The sequence below is a fragment of the Electrophorus electricus genome, chromosome 7 (assembly GCF_041902795.1).
Source record: "Electrophorus electricus isolate QZ-2024a chromosome 7, ASM4190279v1, whole genome shotgun sequence".
Taxonomy (NCBI): Eukaryota; Metazoa; Chordata; class Actinopteri; order Gymnotiformes; family Gymnotidae; genus Electrophorus; species Electrophorus electricus.
Window position 1 is genome coordinate 26974862 of NC_137503.1, and position 14363 is coordinate 26989224.

Consider the following 14363-nt stretch of genomic DNA (forward strand, 5'->3'; position numbering starts at 1 on the left):
AGTATTTTTTTATTATTTTGGCTCTGTGCTTATGCATATAGGATTGAAAATGCAATGATGACATTTAAGGTTAAAGTGCAGAATGCACATTTTTGTTCAAGGATCTTTACATCATTGTTAATTGTTAGTTTAGCTACACTATCACTGTTTGCTGTAACAATTGGTAAAACAAAAATATATATACTCGGAATTAATTGATATTTGAATGTATATAGTCTCTAAGCACATATGTAAAAATAACATTTGGTATATATTCTTTTACCTATCAGGCATTCATATAAGTAATGAAAAATTCTTGTTACAACAATATCAAGTAAACATGTCCTTTTACCACTTATTATAAAATGGAATTTGCCATTAAGGAACCCAGTTAGCAGAGGTCTGGAAAGTTGTGAAGGCCCAGTGAAGTACCATACATAGTGTAGAAGTACTATACTGAACTTCTGCAAATGTGGAAAATGCTGAGCATGATCTGGCGTGGGGAAGAGTGGTCAGCCAGTGGAAGTGCACTGAGAGTGTTTGGATCCTCAAGAACTCCAAGAACATCAATCAGTTTAGAATCATTTCACTTCTCAATATAGAGGGCAAGATATTTTTCAGTATTTTGGCCAAGCATCTGAAAGAGTTCTTTCTAAAGAATAAATATATTAACATCTTAGTTCAGAAAGCCAGGATCTCAGATACTTTTGGTTGCTTGGAGTATACAGGGTTAGTGACACCATTCCTGAGAGAAGCATGAGCAGGAAAATGGGATCTGGTTGTGTTGTGGCTGGACCTCACCAAAGACTACAATTTCTATACCACCCAACTGGTAGAGAGAAGCACAACAAAGACAGTGTGTTCCCAGTAAGATCAAAGACCTCATCCTATATTACTGTAGCAACTTCATGATGAGAGTTACTTCTGGATCTGTGATATCAAATTGGCTCAGGCTTGGCTCAGGAGGCCATTATATGAGACTGCACCATATAAGTAATTACAGTATATATGGATAATCTTACTGTGACTACAATTAGAGTTCCAGGCAGCAGGTGGATGCTACAACATCTTGAGAACTTCAGCTCCTGGGCATGTATGAGTTGTAAACCACAAAAGCCAAGGTCTTTCATGTTGAAAAAAAGAGAAAATAGTGGAAAAATCTGTTTCACTGTATCTGGAACAAACATTCTGATGCTGACAGAACAGCTTGTCAAGAGCCTGGGGATGCTCTTTGACAGCAACTTGAAGGATAATGCTACCATTCACAAAATAAGTGAAGACCTGTCAACAAATTGTGTTTGCCTTGTAGATTCAAGGCTTGGATATACCAGAGTGCCATCTTACCCAGAGCTTTGTGATCCCTGCTGCTATATGTTGTTTACATGACAGTAAAAGCCCTAGAGAAAAAGATCAGCAGTTATCTGTGGAGGTCACTTGGCATGCCAAGGTGCCTGAGCAGATACCAGAGTGATACACTGCCCTGGCCTCTTTGCTGTGGGACAGGGTCTCTCGAACATCTTCTTACTAGTTGCCCCAAAGCCCTTAGTAAAGAATGCTTACACTGGCTTGGGATAAAAAGGGTTGAGTTATGGCTAATTTCTGCTGAGAGACACTGGGTCACCTTAGAGAGAGGGTCTGATGCTGAAAGACCCGAAACCCCTGAAGGCCCCAGGAACATCACTAATATTGAAGGACCCCAGGAACATCACTGAAAGATGCATCCTGCACCACCATCTCACATAAGCATTTGTACAATATTATTACACTGTTCTACTGTTATTACACTATTATAAAAGTTGCTCTGATGTTCACTTAATTTTAATTATTGTGTACTTGCAAACTTTATCATTCACCCTAACACACAAGTCCATTTTAAGGAGCCATATTCAAATCTAGGAAAACAGTGTTCTAATACTAATGCTAGTGTACAGTACAAATACTAATGTACTAAAAGTATTGGATGAAAGATAATTCCTATGTGGCAAACATTTCAACAAGAAATATTTTTTGCTCATGTATATATTGTGGGTCAGTACACCCTCTTCCATTATTTAAGTACAGAGTACTAATGCTTGTTATACATAATAGCTCAGTATATCACTCTGTAATTAATGGTATAATTGCATTGTACACAGAGGGTAAACATTTTGATAGTGTCTTGTTGATTTATTCTGATTTTTCACCCTCAAGATGGTTTGCATTATTGATGGTAGAATGTCTTTAAGCCTCATATTAGGAGACAGAAGAAACAGGTGCAAATGTCTTATTCCAGTTCCCAGAAATATGTATAATAATATGAGTATACATCCTATTTATTTTTAAAGGATGGACATAAAACTGTCTGAATGGTGCATACATGAAATGCAGTAATGTGAACTGAAGTGAACTGAACTTATGGTATACAGTACCAGTGACATGTGAGTTGGTATTAATGCACATGGTGTTAATAAAAAAACAACAGACTTCCAAAAAAAAGTAATTTAACAATTATTTAAAATGTTACTTCAACACGAGCTATGTCATAGAGAATGTATGTGACATGTTCATGGGTATATTGGAAGACCTTGTGCTATTCTACATATCTAAATCTTTACGATTCAGAGTAACTTCTGAATTTAGATTTTTGCATCTGATATTCTGTTTCTGTTCACTTGCTCTTAAATATTTCAGGGTCAGTAAAGACATTGACAAAGTAGCTGATAGAGGGCATAGACCTACTTGTGTACCTGCTGAACAGGAAATAAACATGTCATATGGCAGGGTTACCTCCAGTCCTATGACGCTGCACAGTTTCATGTTTGCCTTGCCCCAACATCTGATTAAAATGATGAGGAGTTTGATCATTATCTCATGAGCTAGATCAAGTGTCCTAGAGCAGGGAATACTTGAAACTATGTATGACAGTTAAGCCACAGGAGTTAAGTAAAAATTTATATGCAGAAGTAGACTATGGAAATAAGTAGGATACACCTGATCTGGGCTCCAGATTAAACTGAATTTTATTGCCTGTCCTTGTGCTGACTCCTTGAAAGTGACATTCAGTAAAGTTGTTGCCCAGGACCTTAAAATGTTCAATTTGGTTCCAAGCAAGCTAACGTTACGCACTTTGCAGATATGGTCGTTCATTGGCCAAACTCATGGGGTTATTTTAAGCAGTTCCGCTTTGTACCACTGTATGTCGCTAAAGTTCAGTTCATCCGATAGGTCCGCCAGACCTTCCTCTCAATCCCACAATCCCAACAACCCAAGTTTGTATTTATTTGAATGGTTCTGGCTTCGCCCAGTTCGTGAATGTGTGTTACTATTTAGCTCTTATCTCATTTCTTTCTGGTAATATCGACAAACTCTAAATTTGGGATATTGCTGTAGAGGTCAGAGGAAACGTCGAACTTTACAAAATGTCATGGTAAGAGGAAACTCATGATTATGAAGATATTTAATGCTGACTAAAAGACAGCCATATGTTATTGTGTACTTTTAAGGTGGCAGCTAACGTTAACTAGCTGCCTTGTTAGTTATTGCTTAACTAGCCAGATAGCTATCTTGAGATTTTTAAACTTGAAACACGAATGATTCATACTGTTGTTAGTTTAAGAAACGATCGGACAAATACTATTTCAATTACTAAGTTATCTGGTTAGCTGGGAAGATGAAACGAAGGCCGTATAGCTAGCTACGACTTTGACAGGATATAGTTAGCTACGTTAGCTAAGCTAATAATCTAACACGCGTCAATTATCTAGCTAGCCATTTTAGGTCTTCAAAAATGTAGAATAGGCTCTAACTTGCATTGAGTTGTTAAAAACTACTAGTTTGTGTGGCGCTATGGTGGAATAGCTTTCATCATGTTTAGGCCCATTGCCGAATGTGAATCCGGCAAGGGATATAACGCTAGCTAGCGAGCTGTAGTAACTTTCTTTTAAAACAGGCAACGCAATGGCGCTAGCTAGCTAACTACTGTGCTTTGTGCACGCCATAGACAAAAAGACAGTAGCTATCATTATTTGCCATTGGCGTTACCACCCACAGCTAGTTTAGCTAGCTAGCTAGCTAGCTGGCTAATGTTATATCGCTCGGTTGTACAAAATATGGTTTGTGAAATGAAGTCTTAATTAGATAACCTAAAGTAACTAGCATTAGCTAATACGTCACGGGTGCAATGTCACACTTGTTCCTGGCATTTAATTATATTGTCCGGTATTTAATACCATGTCTTGAATGGTTTTAGTGTTATGGCCGTAATAATCTGCGAAATATACGATCAAGAGTCATTTATCTACCTCGTGAAAAAGTCCTTATAGGTACCGCTTGACATTATCAACCGGCATCGGTTTACTCTAGGTTTCGATTTTTTTCCATCACTCCCTAGAATCCCTGATTATGGCCACTGGAAATCATGTCAGGAATGATGCAGAATTCCGCAGGCTCACGCAGGCCCAGTCCTTTGATCTTTTCAAACACAAGAGCTGCCTTGGAGATGAAAAGAACATGAGGGAGGTGAGTTTATCCAAAGAGAAAACCGGGTGTAAGTTTTATGAAGGGACATGATGGCTGGAAACAGTCAGAGTTACTTTTGCAGCATTTCTAGACCCGAGGAATACTAGTATTGCCTATCCTCTCTTTTTAGGTGGATTATTTATATAAGGAAGAAATAGATAATGAAAGGTGAGTTTTGAGCCATGGCAATAAGGACACGATGACCTCCTCTTTTTTTTTTTCTTCTTCTTTTTTTTTTCCCCCCATAATCTACTCTCCAATGAAGATTGGACAGGCAACAGCCCAGTCACAATTTTTAAGAAGCAACTAAAAAAGAAAATATTGCTGTTAAGCATGTTTTTTTACATGTCTGTATTTAACCCTCTTTTACAGATTTCCAGTGGGGCGTTGTGTGCACAACTACGGAAAAGTGAAACGAGTGGTGAGCAAGAAGACGCGGATTTCAGCGGTGGGCTCTGGTGGACGCCGGAGAGCACCTTTTGCCAGCAGGTCCTTTGACATGGCAAACAAAGAAAATGAGCTGACCTGTGCTGCAGACACACAGGGTATTCATGGTAAAGACAACTGTGGGTTCCCTGTGAACTCAACAGAGGCGTCTAAAATGTCAGCAGCTGGCTCCAAATACAGTGACTACTTTACGGAGGTGAGTTGGGGAATTGGGGAATTTGGTCTATTTCAGTACCTTAATGTGTACTGAGGGCACTGGTAGCTCAGTGGTTAAGGTACTCGATTTGTAATCAGACGCTTGCTGGTTCAAGCCCCACCACTGCCACTGTTGGGGCCCCTGAGCAAGGCCCTTAACCCGCAATTGCTCAAGTTGTACTCTGTCATAATTGTATGATGCTTTGGATAAAAGCGGCATCTAAATGTCAGAAAATGTACTGTTTGTTTTAAAGAAGTAGGCTATTTTAGCCCTTCTAGTTTACCTACAATATGATATATTAAATATTTATTTAAACATAAGTCGTGGCTGGGTTTGAACTGCAATAACATTTTGTAAGGTCTATACTAATTTAGTTTTTCTGTCCCCCTTTAAGTTATCAAAGGACCATGACACAATGACTCATGTGCTGTTTGGAAGGAATCTCAGATTAAATGTTGCTTTGACTCTGTGGCGAAGAAATGCTAGTGAACTGGTGGCTTTCTTGATTAGGTAAAGACTTTACAAAAAAGATTTAAACATTTTTCTTATGGTCAGAAACTTTTAATAATGATGCAACTATTATTTTTAAATGTTAGTTATACTAATAAATACAACAAATAAATCAAATTTAATCCCCTTTTCTGTTTTCAGAATACAAGACACAGGGGTCCTTGTTGACTGTCTGCCTGTACTCACTAAAAGGTGCATAAAATTCCTGTCATCATCATATATGCAAGCGATAATAGCCAATGAAGCATCCTAGTATCAGAAAACAGGAAGAGACAAAGGCAAGGAACACTACAGGGCGACCAAATTAGTTTTTCCTCTTATGGGTTCTTGGTAGAGTTTTTTTAAAAATGGGTGCTTTGTTTTACTTAAAAATGAATGATATGAAAACAACTAGTCCTTCAGCCCCACATATCAATAAGCCACCATTTTGCAGTTGGGCTGAGGTTGCATCTCAGAGGACATTACTTTAGAGGTGTTATCATATAAGAAAATAATAAGACACCTGCCAGCCAATCAAATTTTCAGTAGCCACAATATGAGTATAGTCTACTTTATTGCCTTTTGTAGTGTTACATTTTTTTTTCTTTTTCTTTCTAGTCTTCAAGAAGAACGGTCATGCATTTCAATTGGTTGCTGTGTAGACCTTTTACCACAAGTGAAGACAATTCTTGTCAGTAAATATGAAGAGTAAGTAAGCTTTCATTGTGAAACTAGTTCCGGGTTGGTCTGCATTTCATCCTGAAAAATACTTGCTAATTGTCTTTTGTTCAATGTAGACACCTTACTGTGGCTTTACATTGGGTTCAGTCTGTCATTAAGAAATGGTGGCCTGAACTCTCTGGCCTGAGTTTGCAAGATGGCTGTTCCATTGACAGGTAGTTCATTTACTCATGTACATCATTGTACATATTGCATAGTATTAGATTCATACACATGGCAGTAACACAAAATATAAGAAATATGCATTTAATTAGATGTACATGTAGGTAACTGATGTGGAAAAAAAAAATACAATTGTGTAAATTATTCCAGGAACATTCAGGCCATGAGGAAGCAGCTGCTTGAATTATGGAATGAAAATTGTGAATTAACCTTAGTCTCTGGAACTATTGGGGAAATATCCAAGGTGGTGTACACTTTTTTTTATGTGACGTCTATTTTGGAAGAACAGTTACAGCCCGTCACATCATACCCTGTTTCACTCTTTTCTTTTTCTTCTTCAGGCCATTGAATCCTATCTATCACAAATACGCCGACACACAAATGTAGCACGCTGAGGAAGTGACCACTACATGCACTTGATGCCGATGAACTGGCTTTAGCTTGAGAAGAGAAAACAGCAGTGAATGGGGAGATAGATGAACTGAACAATTCAGACACTCCTTACATTAAAACTGGAGAAGTATCTTGACGGATGAAACCCTTCCTGTAGACTTTGAATGACTGCTTCACATTGAAGTGGACTGTGTTTGTTAGTGGCACACAATAAACTCCATGAGACTTTATGGAATCAGGCAACTCGCGGAACTGCTGAGATGAAGTTTTAACACACTTGTAGTGCCATGGTGTGCATCTGTTGGAGTGGATGGATGTGATGTATCCTTTTTCTGGGACCCTGATACCTACTGCTTTTCAGTGAAAAAACATGAAATGCAGAAGTCTTAAGTTATTAGCACATTTACTGATCTTTGCCTCTTCATGGTTGAAATGTTGTGTTCATATGATTTTCTTTTAATCATCATCTAAATAAATTTGAAAAAAATATACCACAATGTATTATTTTTGTTGTTACTTTGTTTCTACTAGTGAAGAGAGTAGTTCTGCTTTGTGAGATAAACCTGGAGTGTGAAATCAATCCCCTAGAGTGTACACCAGGGGAAAACCACCCAAGACTGAAAATAGGGTTGTGTTTATATTTAACCTAGTTAGGTTCCTTTGGTATCAGGTCAAAACAGAAAGTGATACATTGTTGCTTTTTAGTTCTGGTTAGCTCAGCAATCCCACTGACAAACTACAACATTTGGATGTCTTTAGTCATATTTTGAAAAGCAGAACTATATTCAGGGCTTGATTTGAGAAGGGATGCAAGTAGATGTCAGTCCCGTAGTTAATCATGGGAACAACCAACCCTCTTGTAAAAGTTAACTCCCTTTCGACACCTTTTGAAATAATGTGATCTCACTTAAGGTGTCTGTTATCAATATTTCGCTCTAACCCCATGTGCGATTTAGACACCAGGTTGGCTTGCGCATATCAGGAATTCTTCATAACAAACAATTATCGGGCCACTACAGATGACGTGGATCCATAAAGTCCATTGTGAACTCAGCGAAAGGTTTGCATAACGTTAGATATACATCTGTGGACGTTCGTCAAATAGAAAAACAGTACTCAGCCATTGACCAGTGAAAGATGTTTACAGGTCCGTTCATTGAACAAAATGGACTTCAATGATCTACGTATGCTCTGCTCATTTTCACTACCACTACCGGAAGGCAGCATTCACACTTGTTCTAATGAGTCGCACTGTCAGATATAGCAGGATTCGTTTTAATCGAGTCTAAACGCACCCTAGGTGTGACTCTTCTTTGCTCAAAGCTGACTGGTACTTTAACATCAAAGGGCGAAGCAGTGGGTACGTCTGTTATCACTAACTAATTCTGTGGCGTCTTGCAAACGTGTGTCATTTTGCGTGAGATAATATTAGACATGTTGCCAGCAATGCGAGCCAATCTAATCACGTGATGTATACGCTTCCGGTATTCGGATTTCACGCCCCTACTGAGCGTATACTAGAGCAATATCCAACAATTTTGGAACATTAAACTAACGCATTCATATTGCAGCTAACGCGATGCAGAAACTTAAAAGAACAGTGAATATATGTTTTATTTTAAAGTCTTTCTTTGTGTTGTCATGGTGCTTCACTGACTCTGAATCTGGGCCTAGCGTGGCATTTCAAGGAAATGGAGACCGCTTTAAAATCGAAGGACGAGCGATTGTTTCAGGCGTGAAACCACAAGACTGGGTGTCTTCAGCTCGTGTGCTTATAGAAGGAGGAGAATATGTCGGTTTCCTAAGGTGATCTATAGTTCGTAAAATGGTAGTTAGCTATCTAGGTAACTAAGCCTAACTACTCCAGTTAGGATGGATATTAGCTCACCGGCTAGCTATTTTTCTAAAACCATGGATAAGTTAACGATAGCTATGTTAGCTTAGCTTGTTTACCATTGATATTGCGCTACTGTAAATGAATGAATGAATCAATTTGGCTGTTATTAGCTACCAATAAAAAGTGTTAAATAATCTGATTAGATATCCTTGTTACATGCCCCAAGTTTGATTTCATCCACTGGCTTTGTTATCGATCTTTGAATACAACATTATAAAATGTTACATTAAAGGTAAATTCGAGCTGTAAGAGAAAGTCAGTGATAGAACGCCCCCGCTTAGCTTTTCTCTGCCCCACAGAACGGATGGAAGCTTTGCTGTGCATGATGTACCATCAGGTTCTTACGTTGTTGAGGTCGTTTCGCCATCTTTCAAATTTGAACCTACTCGCGTGGACATCACTTCTAAAGGGAAAATGAGGTAAATGGCTATTACACTTTACTCAAGCTTCCAAACGCACCCAGTTTCTGTGTTTTTTGGCTTATGGATGGGCGTTTTTTCAATTCACTACAGAGCCCGTTTAGTGAATTACATCAAGACCTCCGAAGTTGTAAGACAAGCATACCCTCTTCAGATGAGATCAAGTGGCCCACATTCATATTTTATGAAAAGGGAGACATGGGGATGGACAGATTTCCTCATGAATCCAATGGTAAAGTTGTTTTCAAAACTCAGCAAGATTTGTCATTCATATTAATGATAAACTTGTGTGCTTACATTTTAAAGGATGGAAGAAATGAATAAAGATTGGGCAACATGAAACATGGTTCACAGGATGACAAGATTGTGTTTCAAATCAGGTTGCTATAGGAAAGAACTATTTTGGAAATATTTACTATGACCTGGTTCAGTCCTTGCTTTTGTAAGGAAAAACAATGTAGACATTGCTGAATTCTTTGTTGTAGTTTAGTAGGTACCATGTTGTTGTTCACCTGTTTTATAAACAAAATCTTTGTAGCAAGTGTTGTGTATATGATGTTACTTATTTATTACTTTGCCATTTATTTACACAGGTCATGATGATGGTCCTTCCCTTGCTAATCATCGTTCTGCTTCCAAAGGTGGTCAATACCAATGACCCTGAAATGAGAAAGGTAAATCTGAAAAGGGTCTGTGTGTTGGTGTACACAGAATAATTTAGAGTTTTGCAGACATTTTTCTTTTGTCGTGCTACACCACACTAGTACATTAGATTGAAACAACACTGTACTGCTCCAGAAGTTGCATTGCACCCACAGCTTATGTGAACAGATTTTGTTCTTTACTTTATGATCCAGAACTGATAATCGCAGTTCAGACAATTGTATCAAAATGTACAAAGTGCACTGTCTAAGGTAAAGCGTCCTCTGGTGGTTCCAAGTAAATCAAAGAAAACCCCTATTAGTTGGTAATGTAAGTCTTTAACTATAATGAGAACTATATCATATTTGAAAAAAAATTGAGTACTGTGCAAGCAAATACCATGGCACCTAGAAAATCTGTCAAATCTGTAGTCATTCCTATACCGTACAGTCACTCAGAGCATTGAAAGACATTAATGGAAAAAGCCAATCGTTTTACTGAGATTTTAAACTATCTACAATGTTATGTTAAGGTATTCTTAAGAATAATTTTATATTAAAGCTTGGCAGCAAATTAATGTTGCATAGTAGAAGTAGATTTGGAGCTGAACTGATCTGGTCATATGAATTTTTCTTGGTGTGCCTAAAACCTCTTTTGTTTTTTATACTGCAAATCAGGAAATGGAACAGTCTATGAACATGCTGAACCCCAATCCAGAACTGCCAGATGTCTCTGAGTTCATGACCAAACTCTTCTCTAAGGGGTCCAGCAAGCCAGGGGGAGGCAGCAAAGGTAGCAGAAGTGCTGCATTGAAAAGGAGGTAGACCTGTAAACTGTGGATTTTTTTTTTTAATTATTCTAATTGTAGCATTGTTTTGTACCCTGTCTTTATCTGCAGTTTAAAAGTACCAACTAATGGGTAACTGGGCAATACATTGTTTCCATTGCCCTGTTCATCCATATGCCCTCCATGTGCCCTTTTTCATCTTTTCATCCTATATCACCACATTGACTTTTAATATATTTGTCTCACCACCTAAAATAAATATAATTAACAGAAAAATATATAACCACAGTTTTAAAAAGCACCTTTAAGTTCTTTCAGTAAAGGTATAAATCAGTTCCTTCTAATAACGGTCAGTTGGGCCAAGATTTATATTTTTGTGTCATTAGTATGGTAATGTATGCTTTTAATGCTGCTGCAGCTGAGATTCATAAAATAGATCTTCTTCAGGGTTGAGACCAATGCAGGTTTGGTTCCATTTCAGTCTGTGCATTGGAGCCTGGGCAGAGGGTAAGACTACTAAAATGGGTGATAGTTAGTGGACCTTCTGAGCTTCATTGCATTCTTAAGTTAAGGCCAAGATGATTGTCAAGTTGACCCCAACCGAATTTCCACAACTACTTGAAATAGAGTTTTTACTTTGAAATTGTCTTAGATGTATGGTTGTATTTGTGCATGGCTATGAATGGAGATGATGTGCATAAAATTACCTATGAAATATATAAACATATTTAAACTGGTAAATTTAAATGGTAATAAATTGTGATGGTCATTTTCCATGTCTTGCTTGTTGTACTTTGTTGTTCTTTTATAGTTTTTTTTTGTTGATTTTTTTGTTTATATATATATATATATATATATATATATATATATATATATATATATATATATATATATATATATATATATATATATATATATATATAAACAAACATTCTGTTCCCATGTTAAATTGGGACCGATTCCCCTGAAACCTAGTAGAAACATTAACATATACATAGTGATTACATGGCTTGCTTTGTAGTACATTGTAAGGAAGGTGTTGGAGGAATATTGGCCCACTCATTCTTTGCTAAAGATGCAATAATCAGCCAGTAATATAAAAAATGTGTTTAAGCTTTAATAGTTCAAATATTTTGTTTTCACTCTGGTAACTTCTATTACACTCATCAAATTAAATTGGACACATACAAGTCACCACTACAGAGAACAAATTGAAGTGCCTACTCTAGTGAGTAGAGATGCCTTGACCACATGCTGTATTAATGATCTATGTTCTATTTATCAGTGTCTATTAACATTGCACTAGATTCTAATTAATGCCATAGGAACCAAAATAAAAGCAGACATTTCTGTATTATATGTTCATATACAGCAGTTCTATTGTGCTTATTTTATTATGAAATGTGATGCACCTAAGTTTTTTTAAATTGTTTTTTTTTTCTGGATTACATGGAGGATGAAGGCACAATCAAGAAAGAGGACAATACACAGATCTTACATATTACTTACATGATCAGTTTCATTGTGGTGATTGGTGCTTTAACCACTGCCTTCACAAACTGCAAGATATTACAACCTCCTCTTCTTTTAGGTGGTAAACACCTAAAACTCAATCTCCAGTAAATTCAGGATTTGGTTTTATCTCTGCCACAAAGAGTGAACTTATGGATAATTGTAAAAGAAATGCACTATGTACTTTTTTCTTTCCATGTTAACCACCTTAAACCACATTGTCGGATCATTGTGCTTATGTAAACAATACAAGCCCTTACAGGAAAAGCTGTTTGATCAGATGTATCTTCTGTATTCAGTAGATTTTAGACAATAGAAAAAAAGCAGAAACTACTGTGACTTCACGTGAACCCACATATTGAAAGCTCTTACCACTACATGATTGTAATCTAACTTGATAGCTGGCCTCTGCTTGCTATGTTAATTTGCTAGTCATTGCTGGCTTTGGCCCACACCAGTGCAGTTTCTCCTGCCCACGACTCTTCTTCCACTTGCAGAAAAGTAACATTCGAAAAGTCTTCTGGAAAGTTTTGTTACATAAGGCATAGCACATAGGATTGATAGTGCTGTTGACATAGCAGAGCCAGTAGCCTAGGTGCCAGAGTGAAAGAGGAATGCAATCAGAACAGAAGGTGGAGATGAGCACCATGATGTTATATGGAGTCCAGGTAAGGATGAAGGCCAGGAGAATGGCACTCAGAGTCTGAGCTGCCTTCTTCTCTTTGACAAGAACCATTCTTTTCCGTTTGGTGATCTGATTCTTGAGATTTGGATCCATAGGCTTGGTTGAAGAAGAGGGAGACGAAAGTGCCAACTGTTCTGATGAGGAGCAAGGATGTGATGACCTCTCAGCCTCACTATTACCTTTCTGGGGACTAATGGGCTTCAGAATTGGCTTAAACTTGTATGAGATGCATTTCTTATGGTTCTTTTGTGAACAATACTTAAGAGCATTATTGAAATTGTGGCTTTCTTCGTAACAGGTTGACGGCTCATTTGGCTCTGGTTCCTGGTTTTTGTAGGATTCTTGTGACGTTGCTTCAGAAATGGGCCTCTCCTCATCTTCGGAGGATGTGTAACTGTTGAAAGATGTCATGTGGTCTGACTTTGTCCACATGTCTTCAGACTGTGTAGTTGTCTTGGTTACATTACTGTGGTTCAATGAAGACCATGAGGTTCTGTCCCCAACATGCTTTCTGTTCATAACACTGCGGAAGGCAAAGCAAGAGCTTTGATTTTGTGACTTTTGTTTTTCATGGCTATTCACAGATGTGAGCCCTTGTAGCTCAGCTAAGTCTTTTGTGCGTTTCTCTGTCTCCTTGTAGATTCTGCAGTATAAAATTGTCATGATGGAGATTGGAATGTAAAAAGCTGCTATGGCTGTACCAAATGTAATTACTGGTTCTGAGAAGAACTGAATGTAGCACTGGTCGGGAGGAACTGTCCTCTCACCCACAAAATACTGCCAACACAGAATTGGAGGGGCCCATAAGATGAAGGATACCAGCCATGCCATGCCAATCATAATACCTGCACGTTTTGGTGTTCGCTTTGCTCTGTAAGTAAGTGGCCGTGTAACTGAGAAATACCTATCAAAACTAATCACCAGTAAATTCATTACTGATGCATTGCTTGCCACATAGTCCAGAGCTAACCAGAGATCACAGGCTATGTGTCCCAGAGACCAATATCCCATCAGAATATAAGAAGTGTAGAGGTTCATGGAAAACACTCCAATAATGAGATCTGCAAAAGCCAAACTGAGTAAGTAATAGTTGTTCACTGTCTTTAGTTGACTGTTAACCTTGAAAGAGAGCATTACTAGTATGTTCCCCACTATTGTGATTAGGCTTACAAGGGCTGACACAGTTGTGATGGTTATAATTTCCCAAAGATTGTAGGGAAGGGTCTGGATAACTGATGTATTTCCACGTGCAGTGGAATTTTGAAAGTCAGTCACATCCATCTTGTCATTGAAGGCGTATTAAAAGCAAGTGTCAGATAAACAGTCCTCTCCATACTTCATGTTGAGTTGAAGGTGGGTTACCTGAAATGAGAAAAACATTTGCGAGAAGTTTACCCTTATTGTAAATGCGAAACAAGAAATGGTGACATCACATATTTTCTGTGTAATAGTTCAGTGGAACCTTTTTTCGTAAATGGAGGATTGTTTAATGTAACAACTGTTCGTGTTACAGTCTA

General features: G+C 37.9%; 3 protein-coding genes across 5 annotated transcripts; 2 read left to right on the top strand and 1 right to left on the bottom strand.

The window, feature by feature from the left end:
* The first annotated feature begins 3215 nt into the window (after positions 1 to 3215).
* Positions 3216 to 7401, top strand: katnbl1 (katanin p80 subunit B-like 1). 3 transcript variants are annotated; one of them, XM_026998971.3, is made up of 10 exons: positions 3219 to 3385; positions 4349 to 4476; positions 4607 to 4644; positions 4849 to 5119; positions 5514 to 5629; positions 5771 to 5821; positions 6227 to 6316; positions 6406 to 6504; positions 6662 to 6755; positions 6853 to 7401. In XM_026998971.3, exons 2-10 carry the CDS (start codon positions 4360 to 4362, stop codon positions 6904 to 6906), a joined length of 930 nt encoding a protein of 309 aa, XP_026854772.1. In that variant the 5' UTR covers positions 3219 to 3385; positions 4349 to 4359; the 3' UTR covers positions 6907 to 7401. The 3 variants fall into 3 exon arrangements, with proteins under 3 accessions (XP_081573626.1, XP_026854773.1, XP_026854772.1); XM_081717500.1 differs by having other exon boundaries at positions 3216 to 3385; positions 6662 to 7401; XM_026998972.3 differs by lacking the exon at positions 6662 to 6755 and having other exon boundaries at positions 3217 to 3385.
* Positions 7402 to 8370: 969 nt separating this feature from the next.
* On the top strand, positions 8371 to 11427 carry emc7b (ER membrane protein complex subunit 7b). Its single transcript, XM_026999067.3, has 5 exons — positions 8371 to 8710; positions 9101 to 9220; positions 9314 to 9452; positions 9814 to 9894; positions 10540 to 11427. Exons 1-5 carry the CDS (start codon positions 8484 to 8486, stop codon positions 10684 to 10686), a joined length of 714 nt encoding a protein of 237 aa, XP_026854868.1. The 5' UTR covers positions 8371 to 8483; the 3' UTR covers positions 10687 to 11427.
* Positions 11428 to 12296: 869 nt separating this feature from the next.
* Positions 12297 to 14363, bottom strand: chrm5b (cholinergic receptor, muscarinic 5b). Its single transcript, XM_035524467.2, has one exon. It carries the CDS (start codon positions 14125 to 14127, stop codon positions 12577 to 12579), a length of 1551 nt encoding a protein of 516 aa, XP_035380360.1. The 5' UTR covers positions 14128 to 14363; the 3' UTR covers positions 12297 to 12576.

Excerpts from the sequence above, each read along its gene's own strand:
- chrm5b (XM_035524467.2), bottom strand. The coding sequence starts at position 14,127 with ATGGATGTGACTGACTTTCAAAATTCCACTGCACGTGGAAATACATCA.
- emc7b (XM_026999067.3), top strand. The coding sequence starts at position 8,484 with ATGCAGAAACTTAAAAGAACAGTGAATATATGTTTTATTTTAAAGTCT. Across the intron at positions 9,221-9,313 it reads ACTTCTAAAGGGAAAATGAG|AGCCCGTTTAGTGAATTACA; the intron begins GTAAATGGCTAT and ends AATTCACTACAG. Across the intron at positions 9,895-10,539 it reads ATGACCCTGAAATGAGAAAG|GAAATGGAACAGTCTATGAA; the intron begins GTAAATCTGAAA and ends ACTGCAAATCAG.
- katnbl1 (XM_081717500.1), top strand. The coding sequence starts at position 4,360 with ATGGCCACTGGAAATCATGTCAGGAATGATGCAGAATTCCGCAGGCTC. Across the intron at positions 5,630-5,770 it reads CTGGTGGCTTTCTTGATTAG|AATACAAGACACAGGGGTCC; the intron begins GTAAAGACTTTA and ends TTCTGTTTTCAG. Across the intron at positions 5,822-6,226 it reads CTGCCTGTACTCACTAAAAG|TCTTCAAGAAGAACGGTCAT; the intron begins GTGCATAAAATT and ends TTTTCTTTCTAG.